This window comes from Uloborus diversus, unplaced genomic scaffold (genome assembly GCF_026930045.1).
Source record: "Uloborus diversus isolate 005 unplaced genomic scaffold, Udiv.v.3.1 scaffold_18, whole genome shotgun sequence".
Lineage (NCBI taxonomy): Eukaryota > Metazoa > Arthropoda > Arachnida > Araneae > Uloboridae > Uloborus > Uloborus diversus.
This window is the reverse complement of record NW_026558329.1, coordinates 38835-56169: the sequence shown is the minus strand read 5'-3', so window position 1 is coordinate 56169 and position 17335 is coordinate 38835. Positions and strand designations below refer to the sequence as shown.

General features: G+C 33.6%; 1 protein-coding gene across 1 annotated transcript in view; it reads left to right on the top strand.

Annotated features, from left to right (window-relative positions):
• The window catches only part of LOC129233126 (CAD protein-like), a 165253-nt gene that overhangs the window by 113934 nt on the left and 33984 nt on the right, over window positions 1-17335 (top strand). Inside the window, exons 32-35 of the mRNA XM_054867189.1 lie at window positions 195-396; window positions 4252-4367; window positions 11752-11967; window positions 14701-14826. Coding sequence (XP_054723164.1) covers window positions 195-396; window positions 4252-4367; window positions 11752-11967; window positions 14701-14826 — 660 coding nt within the window. The remainder of the gene's footprint in view (window positions 1-194; window positions 397-4251; window positions 4368-11751; window positions 11968-14700; window positions 14827-17335) is intronic.

Here is a 17335-nt window from a genome sequence, read left to right as displayed (position 1 = left end):
ATAGGGGGGTCGTATGCTTCAGCCGAATGTATAGGGGCTGTGTATTCATTATGGGAAACTATTTACAGGTTACGTTACTACAATAATTACTATTTACAGAATTTGTAACAATATTTTTTTACAATGTATAATATTCAGATTTATTTATATGAAAATTTTGCGAATGTGCTCTGAAGTCTGGTTTTTCGTTTCAGATCCTGCTGATAAAGGAGGCGAAGGAGAAGGGCATTCCGATCACCTGTGAAGTGTGCCCGCACCACCTGTTTCTGAGTTCCGAGGATTTGCCCGGCCTGGGGAATTCCAAGGGCCAAGTGCGGCCCTCGCTGGGTTCGTTGGAGGATCAAAAGGCACTCTGGGATAACATCCATATCATCGATTGCTTCGCCACAGATCATGGTGAGAATTAGATATGAAATTTTCGAAAATTTCGAGACGGGTGGGTGAAAAATTAATTTTTTTGCTGGAAAAATGGGGGGTGGGATAGAAAAATTGTTTTTTTTTTTTTTTTTTTTTGAGTTAAAATATATTTTATTGCTGTATTTTCTTAACAAACATAGGAAATGTTTCTCTACGATGTATAGAATCCATGTTTTTTTTTGAGCAATCACGATTGCTTATTGTTCTCACTTGACTGTTTTTGGCGTTCCTATGATTTTATTTCCCCCCCTCCCCCCAGCATCCTCTGCATCTTCAACGTGGACCGGCTCCTCACGATGCTGCTCCTCTAGCGAAAGCAGTCTCCAGGTTGCATACATACACAACTACACACACTCGGATACATACACAACTACATACGCACAAACATTTACACACAAACACATACACACACGCGTACATACAGACACCTACACACACACACACAACACAAACACATACACACACACACGCATACATACAGACACCTACACATACACACACACCAACACATACACAAACACATACACACACGCATACATACAGACACCTACACATACACACGCATACATACACAACTACATACATACAAACATTTACACACACACACACAAACACATACACACGCGTACATACAGACACCTACACACACACACAACACAAACACATACACAAACACATGCATGCATACATACAGACACCTACACATACACACACACAAACACATACACACACGCATACATACAGACACCTACACATACACACGCATACATACAGACACCTACACATACACACACACATACATACAGACACCTACACACACACACATGCACACAACTACCCACACATTCATGCCTGCACACAGATAAACACATATGCCTACACACACATACACATACGCCTACATACACACACTCGTGATTGCGAAAAACATAATTTGAATTCAAGATGTCAAAATTCAAATTAATTTTTAATTTTTTTTTTCATCAGAAGTATACATAAACTTAATTATGATTACAAAAATTACCGTTACAGCTTTTCAAAACTGAATAGATTATCTGAATTAGATGAATCATCAAACATCCATTAATGTTGAGTTCGATGAGGTGATTTATATTAATTTTTTTTTTTTTTTTTTTGAAGTTGATTACATGCAATACATATTTGTGTGTATCAGGGTTTGCCGATATATATTATGATATATATCCGATATTTATTTTGAAAATATCATGATGTTTTGATATTTTCGATATTTATTTTTTTAACGACGGTATTTGCTAGGAAAAATTTTAGTAATCATACTAACATTGTTCATTTATTATTAACTAGTGGTACCCGCACGGCTTTGCCCGTAACAGAAAATTAAAAGGTCTTTTGGTTCGCCTGTATATTTACAAATAATGTATGGTGAATTTTCTCGCCAATTGGTTGTACCCATGTTACAGTTCCACGTTATGATAATTTCATGTCTCGCCAATTGGCTTGTACCCATTTTACAGTTCCACATTATGATAATTTCGTAATTTACTCGTCCGTCTTATGATAATTTTGTTATTAAAATTGTAATAGTAAAAGAACCACATCGAATTTTCGAAATATCGCTTCTAGGTGCCCACCCCCATGCTACAAACCAACTTTGTGCCAAATTTCATGAAAATCAGCCAAACGGTCTAGGCGCTATGTGCGTCACAGAGATCCTGACAGACAGAGAGACTTTCAGCTTTATTATTAGTAAAGAAAATAACCAAAAAGTTATGTACTATATTTTTATCATGTATTAATACATCAATAATATAACAAAGTAATACAATTTTCCTTTTTTTTACTTGTATTTAATATTCATAAAATTATTAGTAACGTAACAATTTGAATTTTCATATCGAAAATGGCCTAATTAATTATTAAACATTGCTCCGAAAAAAAGAAAACGTCTCATGACTATCCACCAACTAATGCATATTATTTATTTCTTATGAATCATAGAACGGTACAACTAGTTAAAAAAAAATAATAGTAAAAAAATGAGTAAAACAGCTAATGCTAAATCAACTCTATTAAAATTGACGAAAATGGAAAATGAAATATTAGATATAAATAATGGAAGAGTGATTTGAGGATGCATTTATTACTTTGAAGACTTTGGTTTGTGCTGATTGAAAATATTGGATAAATATCAAAATATCGGATGTTTTTTGATATTTTCGAACCCTGTATATCATGGTATATATCCGATATTCATTTTGAAAATATCATGAAATTTTGGTATTTATTTTTTCAAACTATGGTATTTTCAACATAAAAAAATGTATTAATCATAGTAATATTGTTCATTTATTATTAAAAATAACCAAATAGTAATGTACCATATTTTTATGATGTATTAATACACCATTAATGTTCCTAAGTAGTATAATATTGCTTTTTTATTTTATATTCAGAAAATTAGTAGTAATAGTTAGTGGCAGTTATGCAACAGTTTTAAATCATTTTAAAAGTGCTTCCATTGAAATTGATAGAAATGTAAAATGAAATGTTAGATATAAATAATAAAAGAAACCTTAATTTTAAGTCTACATATTGTAATAATAATGTAAGAAAATAAAGTGTGATTTGAGGATGCATTTTGTATTTTGAAGACTTTAGTTTGTGCTGATTGAAAGTGTCGGATATTATCAAAATACCTGATATATATCAAAATATTGGATATTTGTGATATTTTTGAAAATATCATAATATTTTCGAACCCTGGTTTGTATATATACACACACATTAAAAGAACACACATAAAAATTTTTGCTTACATTTTTGCATTCATTTCCAGTGTTACCTAGAAAAGTAGTTTGCTATTCATTGAGTACAGGAGAGTGCTCTATTATAAAGACAGAATTTGTGAATGTTAATTCAATTACATCATTTTAATCTAAATACTCAATTTAGTTGCAACTTATTCTGATGTGTAAGTTTTTTGATATATTCTGAATATCTTTACTAATAATAAAGCTGAAAGTCTCTCTGTCTGGAGGATGTCTGTAGGATGTCTGTGACGCGCATAGCGCCTAGACCGTTTGACTGATTTTCATGAAAATTGGCACAAAGTTAGTTTGTAGCATGGGGTGTGCACCTCGAAGAGATGTTTAAAAATTCGATGTGGTTCTTTTTCTATTCCAATCTTAAGAACAAAAGTATCATAAGATGGACGAGTAAATTATGAAATTATCATAACGTGGAAACGTAACATGGGTACAAGCCAATTGGCGAGAATTAATAATAAAGCTGAAATCTTTCCATCTGGATCTATGTGACTCGCATAGCGCCTAGACCGTTCGACCGATTTTCATGAAATTTGGCACAAAATCAGTTTGTAGCATGGGGGTGTGCACCTCGAAGCGATTTTTCGAAAATTCAGTTTTGTTCTTTTTCTATTTCAAGTTCAAGAACATTTTACCGAGCAAATGATCATAAGATGGACGAGTAAATTACGAAATTATTATGACGTGGAATGGGAGAGCGAATAATCGTAGCCAATTGGCGAGAAATTCATTATCCATTTTTTGTAAATATACAGGCGAACCAAATGACCTTTTAATTTTCTACTACGGGCAAAGCTGTGCGGGTACCACTAGTTATTCTATAAATTTGTAAAATGATCTGTATATTGCTGAAATCTTTATATCGCAAAACCTCTGGTGCCGAGGCGGGCATTGTACTGATCTTCTACTGGTATCAATAATACTGATCTTCTCTTCAGTTGATCTCATTAGGTTGTTTTGAATTTTATAAATAGAATAAATAAATTTTGCTTCAAAGATGGTGAATTTTGTTAATTGTTTTTCTCAGCACCCCACACCCTTTCGGAGAAAACGACTTCCGATGCACCTCCCGGATTTCCAGGTCTGGAAACGATGTTGCCTCTCCTGCTCACTGCTGTCAACGATGGAAAACTGACTTTGAAGGTATTTTGTGCAATCTTTGGTGGGAACTCAATTTGAAGTTGGCCAAAATATTTTAGTACAGGTGTCCCTCGTGTAACACAGTTAATTTGTTCCGTGCAGTATCGAAACCTTGTTATAGAGACTTTTTTAAAAATAACTTTTTAACTCAGAAAAAAAAATCATGTACAGGCATCCCTCGTACAACACGGTTCATTCGTTTCGTGTAGTATCAAAACCATGCTATACGAGACTTATTTAAAAATAACTTTTTAACTCAGAAAAAAAAATCATGTACTTATTTTTTACGCTAATTAACCTGTTCGGGACGAATGACGCATCTTTGCGTCAGCGCTAGGTGGTTCTTCATGATAACTTACGATGTTTAAACGAAAAGCCGAAAGGCTAAATTCCGTAAGTCAGTCAACAATATTACTTTATACAAGCAGAGATAATACCACACAGATGCAGAATCAATGTGAATGTGAACAAATGGACATTGGAAACGTCTTTAAAATCTTACCAAAAATTTATTGGTCCATAGAAACTAAAGTAAATAAACTAACAAAATAAGTTTATGAGAATAAACCCTGGCCATTAGTGGAGGTGGAGTTCACAACTCCCCAACACCTAGCGGACCTAACACAGGAGAGGCTGACGAGCGCAAAAGAGAGAGAACAATTGGAATCGTTCACTATTTATATTTGCCTCGTTTGCATAGGATTGGGCATCAAAGGATGCCAACCTAAAACTGAAACTTTACACGTGCCGAAAGTGTTGAGAAGTTAATCTAATTTGAATAAAGTAGACTTTATATTACATTACATTAGGAATGAGAATGGGGTTAAATATCGTTTACCGATGTCTATCAAAATCAAGTTTCGACTCTTGGTGTAGTCGAGGCTTGACAGCGTTACGTTCTTTTTAATTTGAACCTAAGCTTGGCCCTTCCCCCTTTTTTGAAATTTAATAATTTTTATATTTCTATATGTGTCTTCCAACCTTTTTCTTTCATGGACTGCACTATACTAGTATAATAATACATTGCTATTGCTTAGAACAGTGATTATTAAACCCTGGGGGTGAAAACCCATAAAGAGGAGATTTGAGACTTAAAGGGGGCGATAAGTTCGTGATATGCGATAAGTATTTAAAAAACAGGATAAAGGGGGAGGCAGTTGACCCCCTGACCCCTACATAGCCAAAACGCAGAAAAGCGTCATTAGTCCAGCCGCGTACTATTTACCGTAACGCACAGCAAGGGCGGATTTACAGTCTGTTCAAGGTGGTGGCGGATGAAAACTGTAAAAGTCATTCCCCCCCCCCCAAAAAACCCGTTATGTAGGGTTTTGGGGGGGGGGGAATGACTTTTACAGTTTTCATCCGCCACCACCTTGAACAGACTGTAAATCCACCTTGCTGTGCGTTACGGTAAATAGTACGCGGCTGGACTAACGACGCTTTTCTGCATTTTGGATTGGAACGAAATGTTTATGTTTACTATTAGATGGCGTTACTTATCCATGTTCCGTTCAAATGATTGCTCTCCTGCATTAGTATTTGCCTCTCTGACGTCAGAATGGGGTTTGTCAAGTGTCTGTGATTTATTGGATTTCGTGAAAGAAAATATAAACAAGTGAGAAGGGAAGCGTATACTCATTTTGAAGTGGCTGTTTCTAGTTTCGGTTCCATTTATAATGAGATTGGAGGGGAGATATTCTAGCAAGGGGTTTTACTTCTATGTTCATTTGGTAGCCACGTTGCCTTTCCGAGGAGGAAATATCTTAATTTATGACTGATCCATCTATGGATCTTTTGGGTCACATTGAAACAACTATAAATTATTTTTGTTGGAGTTCTTCATACAGTAGTTACTTTCGAAAATGATACGCCGAAAAAGAAGGCAAAGAACTTAGATGGAGATGTGTCATTTGCTCAAAGCAGAATAAAAGACGTAACACTACGTATGAGTGTAAAATACTCAATGCGCATTTATCTGTGCATTGAAATTTTTCATGCGGCTTTAAAATATTAATTTTTACAATATTCTCATGTACTTCATAATATTAAGCGCAAATATTTTCCGTGTTTCGTAGAAAATATAATGTTTAATTTTGGTACTTTTAGTTATTGTAAAAAACAATATATTTTGCATTTTTACTGTTAAATATCAATTATTTTCATCCAATATTTTGTTATGATTGAAATTTTGATACATTTTATCATATATTAAAAAATGGTTTCATTTCTGCTTAACCGTTTACCCGCCAATGTTCCAAAAATGGAACATCATATTTAATTGAAAATTTTCCCAAGAAATAACGTTAAAATAAACAAGTTTTTTTTAACACAGTTTAGTCTTATTTCAAAGTATTTTTTTGATTTCCTACTTGATTGTTTATATGTTTTCAATTATTTATTGCGATTTTTCAAAGATGAGTGTTTTTTTAGCTTTTTGCAACTTTTTCTTATAAAATTTACCAAAAATTGGCTTTTTCAGAAAATATGATGATATTTATTATAGTTGTGAAAAATACTTCAATGTATGATTTTAAAATGCTTGTAGAAATGTACAATGATATTTCCGAAAGGTGTACCCCTTCAAAATAGCATGTTCCAATTTTGGAACATTGGCGCTTTTAGGGAGTCAAATTTCCAAGAAGTAAATCGTTCGACTTCCAAGGGGAAATTTCATTTTTCGTAATATATGTTTCTTTTTTTTTTCTCTCATTTTGAATGTACTCTGATGTAGATGTTGGCAAAACCAAGTAAGTTTATATTTTGAAAGGATATGACGTTTCGTTAGCAAAGAAAATAATAACAGTCTTCTGTTTGACGGACTATATGGCTCCGAATCCACACCTGCTCGGACAGCTGCATTGTCACGCGATAATAAAAAATAATATTAGTGAGCGTTTTATTCTTCATATTTTAAATGCAGTTCAATAATTCGCTAGCTTTGTTTTCGGGCGAAGCGAAATTCTGTTTGACGTATACCAACTGTTCATAAATGTTAAAAAATGTCTACAAGATTTCTTACTGTAGAACAAGCTGTGGCTTATTTAGAGACATTGTCAGATTCGGATTTGTCAGATGTAGATATATGCCAATTACCCCCTGATAAACTAGGCAATATCACTGAGGAAGAATAGATGTTGACAGAGATGAAATCCTACAATTTTTTGGTTTGTTGCTATTGAGTGGGTACCATTCTGTTCCTTCTGAAGATATGTATTGGAGCAGTGCAGAAGATACATCTGTGCCAATTGTACCAACAGTTATGCCTCAAAATCGTTTTCGAAAAATAAAAAACAACTTTCATTTGATGGACAACCATGAATCAAAACAAAATGACAAACTAAGAAAAGTTTCCCCTATTTACGAAGAATTGTGTAAAAACCCTCAACAATTTGGTGTATTTCATGAAAAATTGAGCATAGATGAATCTATGGTTCCCTACTACTGTCGGCATTCATGTAAAATGTTTATTAGATGAAAACCAATAAGATTCGGCTTCAAAATTCGGATGCTGTGCTCTTCAAGTGGATACCTATATTCTATGGAGATTTATTCAGGCAAAAAAGAAGGATCCCCTGATGTGCAATTAGGATCCAGAGTTGTAAATGATCTATTATCAGTTTTGACTGACACATCTAAGCATGAAGTATACTTTGATAACTTTTTTACATCATATGACTTAATTTCTCAGCTATCAAAAAAAAAGTGTACGAGCAACAGGTACAATTTGTGAAAACCGAACTGGCCATTGTCCACGGAAATCTAGAAAAGCCCTTTCTAAAGAAGATCGCGGAAATTTTAACTATCGATCTGATGGATCAGTGTACATGTGCAGCTGGAAGGATAATGCAGTGGTTACAGTAGTATCTAATTGTTATACACATGAGCCACTTGCATCTGTAAAATGTTACTCAAATGCGCAGAAATGCATGATAGATGTGCTACAACCTCATCTTATCAAGACATACAATTAAGGAATGGGGGGTGTGGACGTCTTGGATAAACTTTTAGGGAGCTACAGACCTCATTTGAGGAGTAAAAAATGATGGTGGAATCTTTTTAGTAATGCTCTGAATATTTCAGTTGTTGCTAGTTGGTTACTTCATTGTGAGTTACACGAAGTCAAGATGAAGCATTTAGAGTTCCGAAGAGAAATAACAACTGACCTCCTAAGAAGAAAAGTACAGGTAGAAAGTCATCCAGGGCCTCGTCATTTACATAAACGATCAAGAATGTCTGACGGACATTATATTGTATCTGCATCCCAAGGACGTTGCGCGGTGTGCAAAAAAATACTACTAAGAAATGTTTCCATTGCGACAAACGACTTCACCAGCAATGCTTCCTTTCATATCATGGGCATTAGATATTTCTGTATTGGATTTTCTGAATTTTGATATGTACACAAATGCAATTTAAAATATTATTTTTACCGCAATAAAGTATGCTAAGATAAAAACCGCATTCAAAACCTCTTAGTTTAAAAAAATTCTCTGAAAAAAGAAAAAACTTCATGCAAAGCGCCAATGTTCCAAAAATGGAACACACGGAAAATCATAGTAAAAATTTTTTTTCTGGAAATTTTATTTTATTTCTGTATTTACTAGACATAAATAGACATAATTTCAAAAAATTGCTCAAATTTGATCATCCGTCAATAGTTCGGCGGTTAAACGGTTAAAGTATACATCTTATCCATTATTATGTGTGCGTACTTTCCGAAATTCCGTATTAGGCTTAGCGGGAGAAATTGCCCCGGCCTGTGCGCACAGTCCACATGTAACAGCTGCCGTCCTGAGGGAGTGCTATCTTCTGAGGCAGGGTTGCCAGACGTCCCGGATTTCAAGGGACAGTCCCGTATTTTGAAAAATTGTCCCGGGTCCTGGGGAACATCCATACGAGACGGCTAAAATCCCGTATTCTGACTAATGACAGTATTTTACAAAACGAGACATTATTTTAAAGGGAAAAAATAACAAAACACGTGAAAAAAAAAAGGGCTAAGAAATTATTTTGTAGCAAATGCAAAAAGTGTTATCGTTTTTATTTGGTTCGTACGTTTTTGCTTTGGCGGCAGACCGTGAGGTTTACTCATTCAGATTTCCAAATTGGCTGGTGTGGCATTAAAAAACAAGTTTTGCTCCACGATTCCTTCCATTACTATGTTTGATAAAGTAGTCACATTTAACAAGAAAATTTTTCGATTGCACTGTTTCTCTTATAGCAAACGCAAGTAAAAAAACTAGTTAAAGCTTGACTACGAAAAGAATGCGGATGGCCTTGAAGGGAAACATCATTTGTAATAGGTAGAATCTGCCAGAAAGCACCGAATAGTAAGAGGCATGGTCTCGCTAATCTTATCTATTCCAAAATAATAACAAACAACCTATTACAAATGATACAAATGATGTTTTTGCTTTAAGGTCATCCACCTTCTTTTCGTGGTCATGCTATAGCACCTGTTCCTATCAACATCGTTCTATTGCTTGCTTTATTCTCTGAGATATAGTTCCTCCAAAATTGTGCTCACCCATAAACATACTGAGAGGAATCTTCGGAAAGCTATAAAAACATCGTTGTTTATCAATCCTTAAAAATACACCATAACCAGTAATTGCACTCAATCTCAAAAATAACCCCCCCCCTTTTCACTTCTAGAAGCCTGTCCCATATTTTCTGTTCTTAAATCTGGCAACCCTGTTCTGCGGACTGCCGTCCCGAACGAGTTAATCGTGTACATAGTAAAAATTATGTCACTATGCATCAAAATTGTGCCAAAACCGTGTTATAAGAGACTTAGAAATAATGTGAATCAAGAGATGTGTACCATGTTAAATCAAAACCCAAGTTTCATAAAAACGAAGTAAAAAATTATTAGAGTAATTGTCAAACAATAATAGAATGATTCAAACAAAAATGAATTTCCGTCTTTTTTAAAAATAACGTTCATATTATATCGAAACCATAAAGTATTAAATTTGAGTTTTGTACCGTGTAATATCAAAACCTTGTTATATGAGATTTTTTAAAAATAACTTTTTAAGTTATTTTTTACGCTAATTAATCGTGTGCATGGTAAAAATCACGTCACTATCAAAACCGTGTGTCATGTTACATCGAAACCGTGTTATACGAGACTTAGAAATAATGTGAATCAAGATATGTGTACCGTGTTAAATCGAAACCCAAGTTTCATAAAAACGAAGTAAAAACTTATTAGAGTAATTGTCAAACAGTAATAGAATGAGTCAAACAAAAATGAATTTCCGTCTTTTTTAAAAATAACTTTCATATTATATCGAAACCATGAAGTACTAAATTTGAGTTTTGTACCATGTAATATCGAAACCGTGTTGTGCAAGTACCGTATTATACGAGGGACGCCTATATATGGATGTTAATAATAAAAGAAAACGTGTGCATCACATGACTTCCTTTTGCTCCAATTTAATCATAATAGTGCCTCGGAGTAAGCAAAGAAACACTTTTAATATTTTCACCCCAAGTTTTTTGTGAACGGAAGCAAAGAAATTTTTCATACAGATTAATTTTCCCAATATTGGGAAATTTAATTTTATTCAATGGTTAACTCTATTGCCAATAGTGACCAAATTGGAACTAGATTTAAAGGGAAAAAAAAGAAACCCTGAAAAATTTGTCGCTAGGGTTGGTGTTATTTGTACACACACACGTTGTCATATTTCAGGGGCCAATCCAGAATTTTTTTCTCGCTACCTATTTTTGTGAAAGTATTGCATCATTCTATTTTTGTGAAAGTTTTTTTTTTATCAGCATTGTTTTTTTTTTTTTTTGAAATTTTAGAGGCATCCCAATTTTTGTAAAAGAGAAGTAGAACAAGTGAAATTTTAGTTCGAAAAGTGTAAATGTCATCTAGTATTTTTAACAGGTTTCGTTTTTTTGGGGAGGGGGAGCTAAAAATCTAAGAAGTACGAAAAATATCATTGTCATTTCAGCTTAATGGGCTATGTACTGTGTACAATATAGGAAATTATGAGAAAATTGGTTTCCCAAAACAGATGTTGAAAGATTGCGATACTATTGCATAAATACACTTTGGCGAGAAACAGCTAAAAATAAGCTAAAATACTACAAAAAGTTTTCTATTCAAGCGATTGTTCATATAAACCTGCTTAGAATTTTATTTTATGAGTAAATTTTGTTTTAAATAGAGAAACAAATTTTATATTTTAAAACGCGAATTTTTGTGAAATTTTCGATGTTTTTGTGAAGCCACTGATTTTATAACTTGATTTTTGTGAAAGTACCGATTTCAAAACAAGATTTTTGTGAAGGTACCGAAAAACGGTATCAAAATCAGCCTGTATTTGGCCCTGTATTTTCACTCATTGATCGAACGACCTCTTTTCAGGACCTGGAGGACAAGTTGTACCACAACCCGAAGAGGATCTTCAACCTCCCGGACCAGAAGGACACCTACGTCGAGATCGACCTCGACGAAGAGTGGGAGATCGCCGAAAAGACGTCGTTCAGCAAGGCAGGCTGGACGCCCTTCGCGGGTCGCAAGGTCAAGGGCAGAGTGAGGCGCGTCGTGCTCAGGGGGGAAATGGCCTTTGTCGACGGACAGGTGAGTGCTGTTAGATAAAAATGCTTTATTATGTTTCTCACTTTTTACTAGTCAATCCGCATTATATTAAGCTAGTACAGTGAAACCTGTGTAAGTTGACCACTTGCGGTGCAGTACTTTGGTGGTCAACTTAGACAGGTGGTCAACTTATAAAGGGAGTAATGTTTTCTTTTTTTTTTTTTTGTCATTTCTTGTACCATGTATTCATTTTTTGACTGATTGACACTTACTCTTTCCGTTCAACTCACTTTCAATGTTTAACATTACTTTGAAACAATAATTTAAAATGTTATTTAAATATTTTTAATATTTTTAGAGGTTATTTTCTCAGAATGACGTATAATATGTCATGTAAATTTAAAATTTCAGTAAATTGATCAAAAAAAAAATCATTGTTTATAAAAAGTTATTTGATATTAATAGTTCCTAAAAATTCATAGCTAATCAAAAATAACAAATTTGACGCTTTTTTTTTCTCTCATATACATTTGATACATTTATAACCATGATGATCTACTTTTCAACAAAATATTGAAGTTTGGCGCACTTATTAGACACTAGTTTTGAAAATTCCATATGTGTCAGCAAATTTTCTCTGGATTTCTCCCTTTTCAATTAATTTTGATACTTCATACTTTTTATCAATCTCAAGTTAAAATAACTTTCTTTTTGAAGCCCTTTTAGGTAAAACTATAGCACAAAGAGCAACAAGCTGGACTCTCATGGTTAAAAAGGCAATTGAAAATGTCTTATTTCTTAATTCCTTGCACCAGAAATACTGCAATGCAAGTAACTTTTACTCTAGCACAATTCCAGGGTTGCAACAAAATATTGCAACAGGAAAAAAATACTTTGTACTTTTCTATTGACACATGTTTTCATTGAACAAAGAGTACAAAAAGTAATCTCACAAGCTTCGAGAATAAAAGGGTTCTTAGTAGTTTTCCAATGTGGTTAAACTTTCAAAGAGGTTTAGTTATGCTGCTGTTTTTTTTAGTTGGTAAAATGCTGGTCTGGCAACAAAAATATTTTTGGAAAGCTATAAAAAAAAGTAATAATAAAATAAAATAATTTGATAAATGAAGTTGTAAAAAATAAACCAAGTGGTGAACTTACAAAGGGTTTTTTACAATACTCCAAACCAAATTTGGGGTACATTAGTGGTCAAGATAGACAGGTGGTCAAGATAGAAAGGTGGTCAAGTTATAGAGGTTTTCCTTCAATATACAAGATAGGATTAATTCCGTTCCTGACAAAAGCGGTCAACATAGACAGGTGGTCAACTTACAAAGGTGGTCAACTTTACAGGTTTTACTGTACCAGTACTTTCCTACATCGTATTTTTCACCGATTCCTAATCGGAAATTTATGGGACGTTATCTTGTTCTCTTTTCGTCCGCACGTGTGAAGGTCATTGAAGGGGAGTGGCACGAGTGTGACGCTGAAGGAGGAGTGGCTTAGCTCGTCATTGACGACTCGAGCCAATAGCGTTATCCACGTCTAGTGGGCGTCGGCATCTGGTCGTACGCGGCTTTAGTGAATGATGTGGTAATTAGGTGGAATTTAAAATAATCGGGTCTTCGTCCCTTCGCCGCTTGCACTCCGTGATCTAATTCACGATGTTTGGGTAGTCGAAAGACTTGCTCTTTTTCCCTCACAATGAGATTATGTTAGATAGTTTTACAGAGTTAGTCTATTGAATAATAGGAAAATGATTATTACCGGTGATATTCATTTTATCCCGGTAACTCATATTAATAGTGCAATAGTTTTTTAAAGCTTTTTCTTTGGATTCATTGGGTCGTCATAGAAATATTTATTTAAAATGATTATGTTTTTATTTTAAGTGTTAATAGCAAATAAAGCTATTTCTTCTTTTAAAAAGGCTTAAAGTCATTTATTATACTCTGCTAATTTACGAATTTATTAGAGATGGGTTTCATTCCATCATCTGCACTAATAACTGGAAAATCACGCGTCAAGCAGTGTTGGGTATTAATCAATATTGTGGGTGGTATATTGCTGTTATTGAAAGGTTGCTATGCTAAATTGTTCAACCCCTTCAGACCTGATGTCCAGTATACCAGACATACACTTTAAACAGCTGCTAATCATTTAATAATTGATTAAATTACTTGATTTCTTTTTGTAGTTGCCTCTTTACATTCTGCTTATTATAATCTGTGAAATATTTTTTCGTTTTGGGATTGACAACACTGACATATAAGGATAGAGAGATAGAGAGTGGCTCATTTTTCCAACCATGGATTCTCGTCCAAAAAACTAAGTTTTTTTCCTGATTTTTTAAAAACTATATAATTTTTTCTAATGAATCATTTCAAAAGCTTATATTCTGTTTTATTATTGTTTAAACAACATTTTATAATGAAGTTTGTCTCATATTTTATCTCTTTTTATATGAAATATTAATTTCAAAAGTATAAGTCCGGAATATTGGACGTGCCATATCTCTTTTAATTTTTCTCCTACAAACCTGAAATTTTGTCTATAGGATACCCTTTACCATAGTATACTGTGTACCAAATATAAACATTGTTGGTCTAGTATTTCATAATTGGGGCTGAAGGGGTTAAAAAAATAAATAATATGTTGATGTTTGATTGCATGCTTCATCAGCCAAATACCATCAATTTAAGTCATATTTGGGTTTTTAATTTTGTACATGATTTTTTGTTTAGCAAACTTTTCTCTGATGAGATATTTGAATTTCAGATTCTGGTGGAACCGGGTTTCGGTCAGAACATCATCGGCGTCAGATCCGAAATGGATTCGAAGTCTCGATCGCCCCTACACATCAGAAGTATTTCTCCCGCCATACCACCTGTGCCTTCCGCTTTGGTAAATATCGTTTTCTTCATATTTTATTTACAGTAGAAGACCATTATAATGCCGACCTATATAACGCAATTCTCTATAAACCGCACAACTTTTCAAAAGTAAACAATAGGTTTTAAAGTTTAAAAAATACCTCTGTTCTGCTTTGCAAACATAAAAATTGTTAGGCAAATTAAATTTTGAAGCAGTTTTTCATCTTCCCATCATAATTCAGAGCTTTTAAATGAGAATTATTATTCACAGTAAAAAGAAAATACCAGATGGCTCTCGAAAATGCAGCTGTTATGCAAACCATGAAGCTAACAGAAGTGCAAGATAATTCACTTTCTTTTGATTGTGAGACATATTTATTTGTGAATTAACTAATTCTATAATTAGTGCTATACTACTCATTACAGATAAAACCCATTCTGAAGTGCTAATATAGATATATTCTGAATATTAGTTTCAAAATTTGAGAAATGACCTATATAATGCCAAAACCTGTATAACGCAAAAGCTTTGGTCCCAAGGTGTGCGTTATAATGGTCTTCTACTGTATTATTGCAGTGTGTGATAAATCTTGTTTTTAAAAAACCATGTAAATATGACAAGCATGAAGTGTTTCCTCATTTTCATGGAAATCCGCTTTTTTTTTTTGTTCCGCTTTTTATCTGGAGGTTTTTTGTTTTTAAGATGAATATAAATTTGCTGAGAAATCGTGCCCAAAAATGTGGGTGTAGGCAACTTGAAAAAACTTACTGTTGCATTTGAAATGAATTTGCTTTATTTCAAATCCTAATAAATGAAGAAAAAAAAAAATTCTTTGGCAACATGCCAACATTGAACGCATGCATTGCTGAAAATGGCTCTCCTCATTTCAGAATTCAATCCTTTTGCATCCTGCTAGTATTTTATTTCTTTTAAAAGTTGCAAGCTATATCAACCGATACTACCTTTAATCTTCTCAAATAAATATTTGTTTTAGGAATTTATTTTTTTCCCTTCATTTTTTTTTTGTTAAATAGCAACCAAGAATAAACATTGAGAAACTGCCCGAAAACGTCGGTGGAGGTAACTTGAAAAACTTATTGCAATTCACCCAAACCTGCTTTTGTGCAATCTTTTTTTATATGAAAATTATTAAAGAAAATGAGCGAAAATTATTTATAAAGCGAGTGTGAGGTAGTATCTTCAAGTGACGACAGTGGCATCACGATGGAAAGTCACTGTGACCTCCCAAAAATTTCCTTGTTCGGGAAATTTTTCGGTAGCCGGCAAAATTATCATCACTTGGTTCATTTTAATTTCGTTTAAAGATTATATTGTAAGTTTTTGGGTTATTTTCTACGTAAGACTTTTTTTATGCAATCCCTATCCATCGTATAAATTTTTTTTAAAACCATGTTGCTAAAATAACTTTTTTAGCTACTCGTGAAGTTTCGAACAATTTTTTTACGAGATTTTTTTTTATGCAGTCCTTATCCACCGCATAAAAACAAGTTTGGGTGTATTTAAAATGAATCTGCTTTATTTCAAATCCTAATAAATGAAGAAAAAAATTATTTCGCAACATGCCAAGTTTGAACCTGTGCATTGCTGAAAATGGCTTCCCTTATTTTAGAATTCAATCCTTTTGCATCCTGCTAATGTTTTATTTCTTTTAAAAGTTGCAAGTTATATCAGCCCAATACAACCTTTAATCTTCTTAAGGGATTGCAGTACCTCAAAAATGATGAAACAATCCAAAAAAATTTTATTGCATATTTCAAAACTGAAAAGAATTCTGAACACAGGGGAAAAGTTTCATTGCTTTAGTTCAAATATTTAAAGTTATGAGTGGTTTTAGGCCATGTTCGCTATGTGTTCTTATGCAAAAGAAAAACTTTAAATTGCTTTTTCTCGATGATTGTTTTTTTTTTTGTGTTTTCATGTCATTGGGGGATGGATGTTTTCATGTCATTGGGGGAATTTGCTCCATTTTTAAGAAAACTTAGGCTACAGATTTTGTGCCCCCCAAATGTTGGTGCCCTGGGCCCGTGCCCTGTGTGCCCATGCCTTAATCTAGCCCTGTCTATTATTGATGTTCAAATTTATTCTTTTAATGGGCGAGTCCTTTTGAGATAGAGAATCAGAAACTTCATTTGAATCATTTTTCAGGCTTTGGGTTAAAATAAATAAGCTTTTGTATTTTGATGGTATGACAAGCATTTTTAATGTCCATTCATTTAAGTTAAAAGTGATTATTTACCTGTTTTAAATGAAATTTTAAAAATGTATTGCACTTGGTTCATGACTGTATCAAGTACGGTCGAACCTCCATATATCGAACTTCCACATATCAAAATTTTCTATATATCAAAATCCCAGAAAATTTCTATGTTCATTACATAGAAAAATTGTTTCTATCTGTCGAAAAAATCTCTATATATCGATTTTTTTTTTCGAAATATTCGTACATTTTTTTTTCCATTTTAGACTTTGTCTCATGAAAAATGAAGGTTACGGGAGAAAATTATGTTCACTAAAGGTT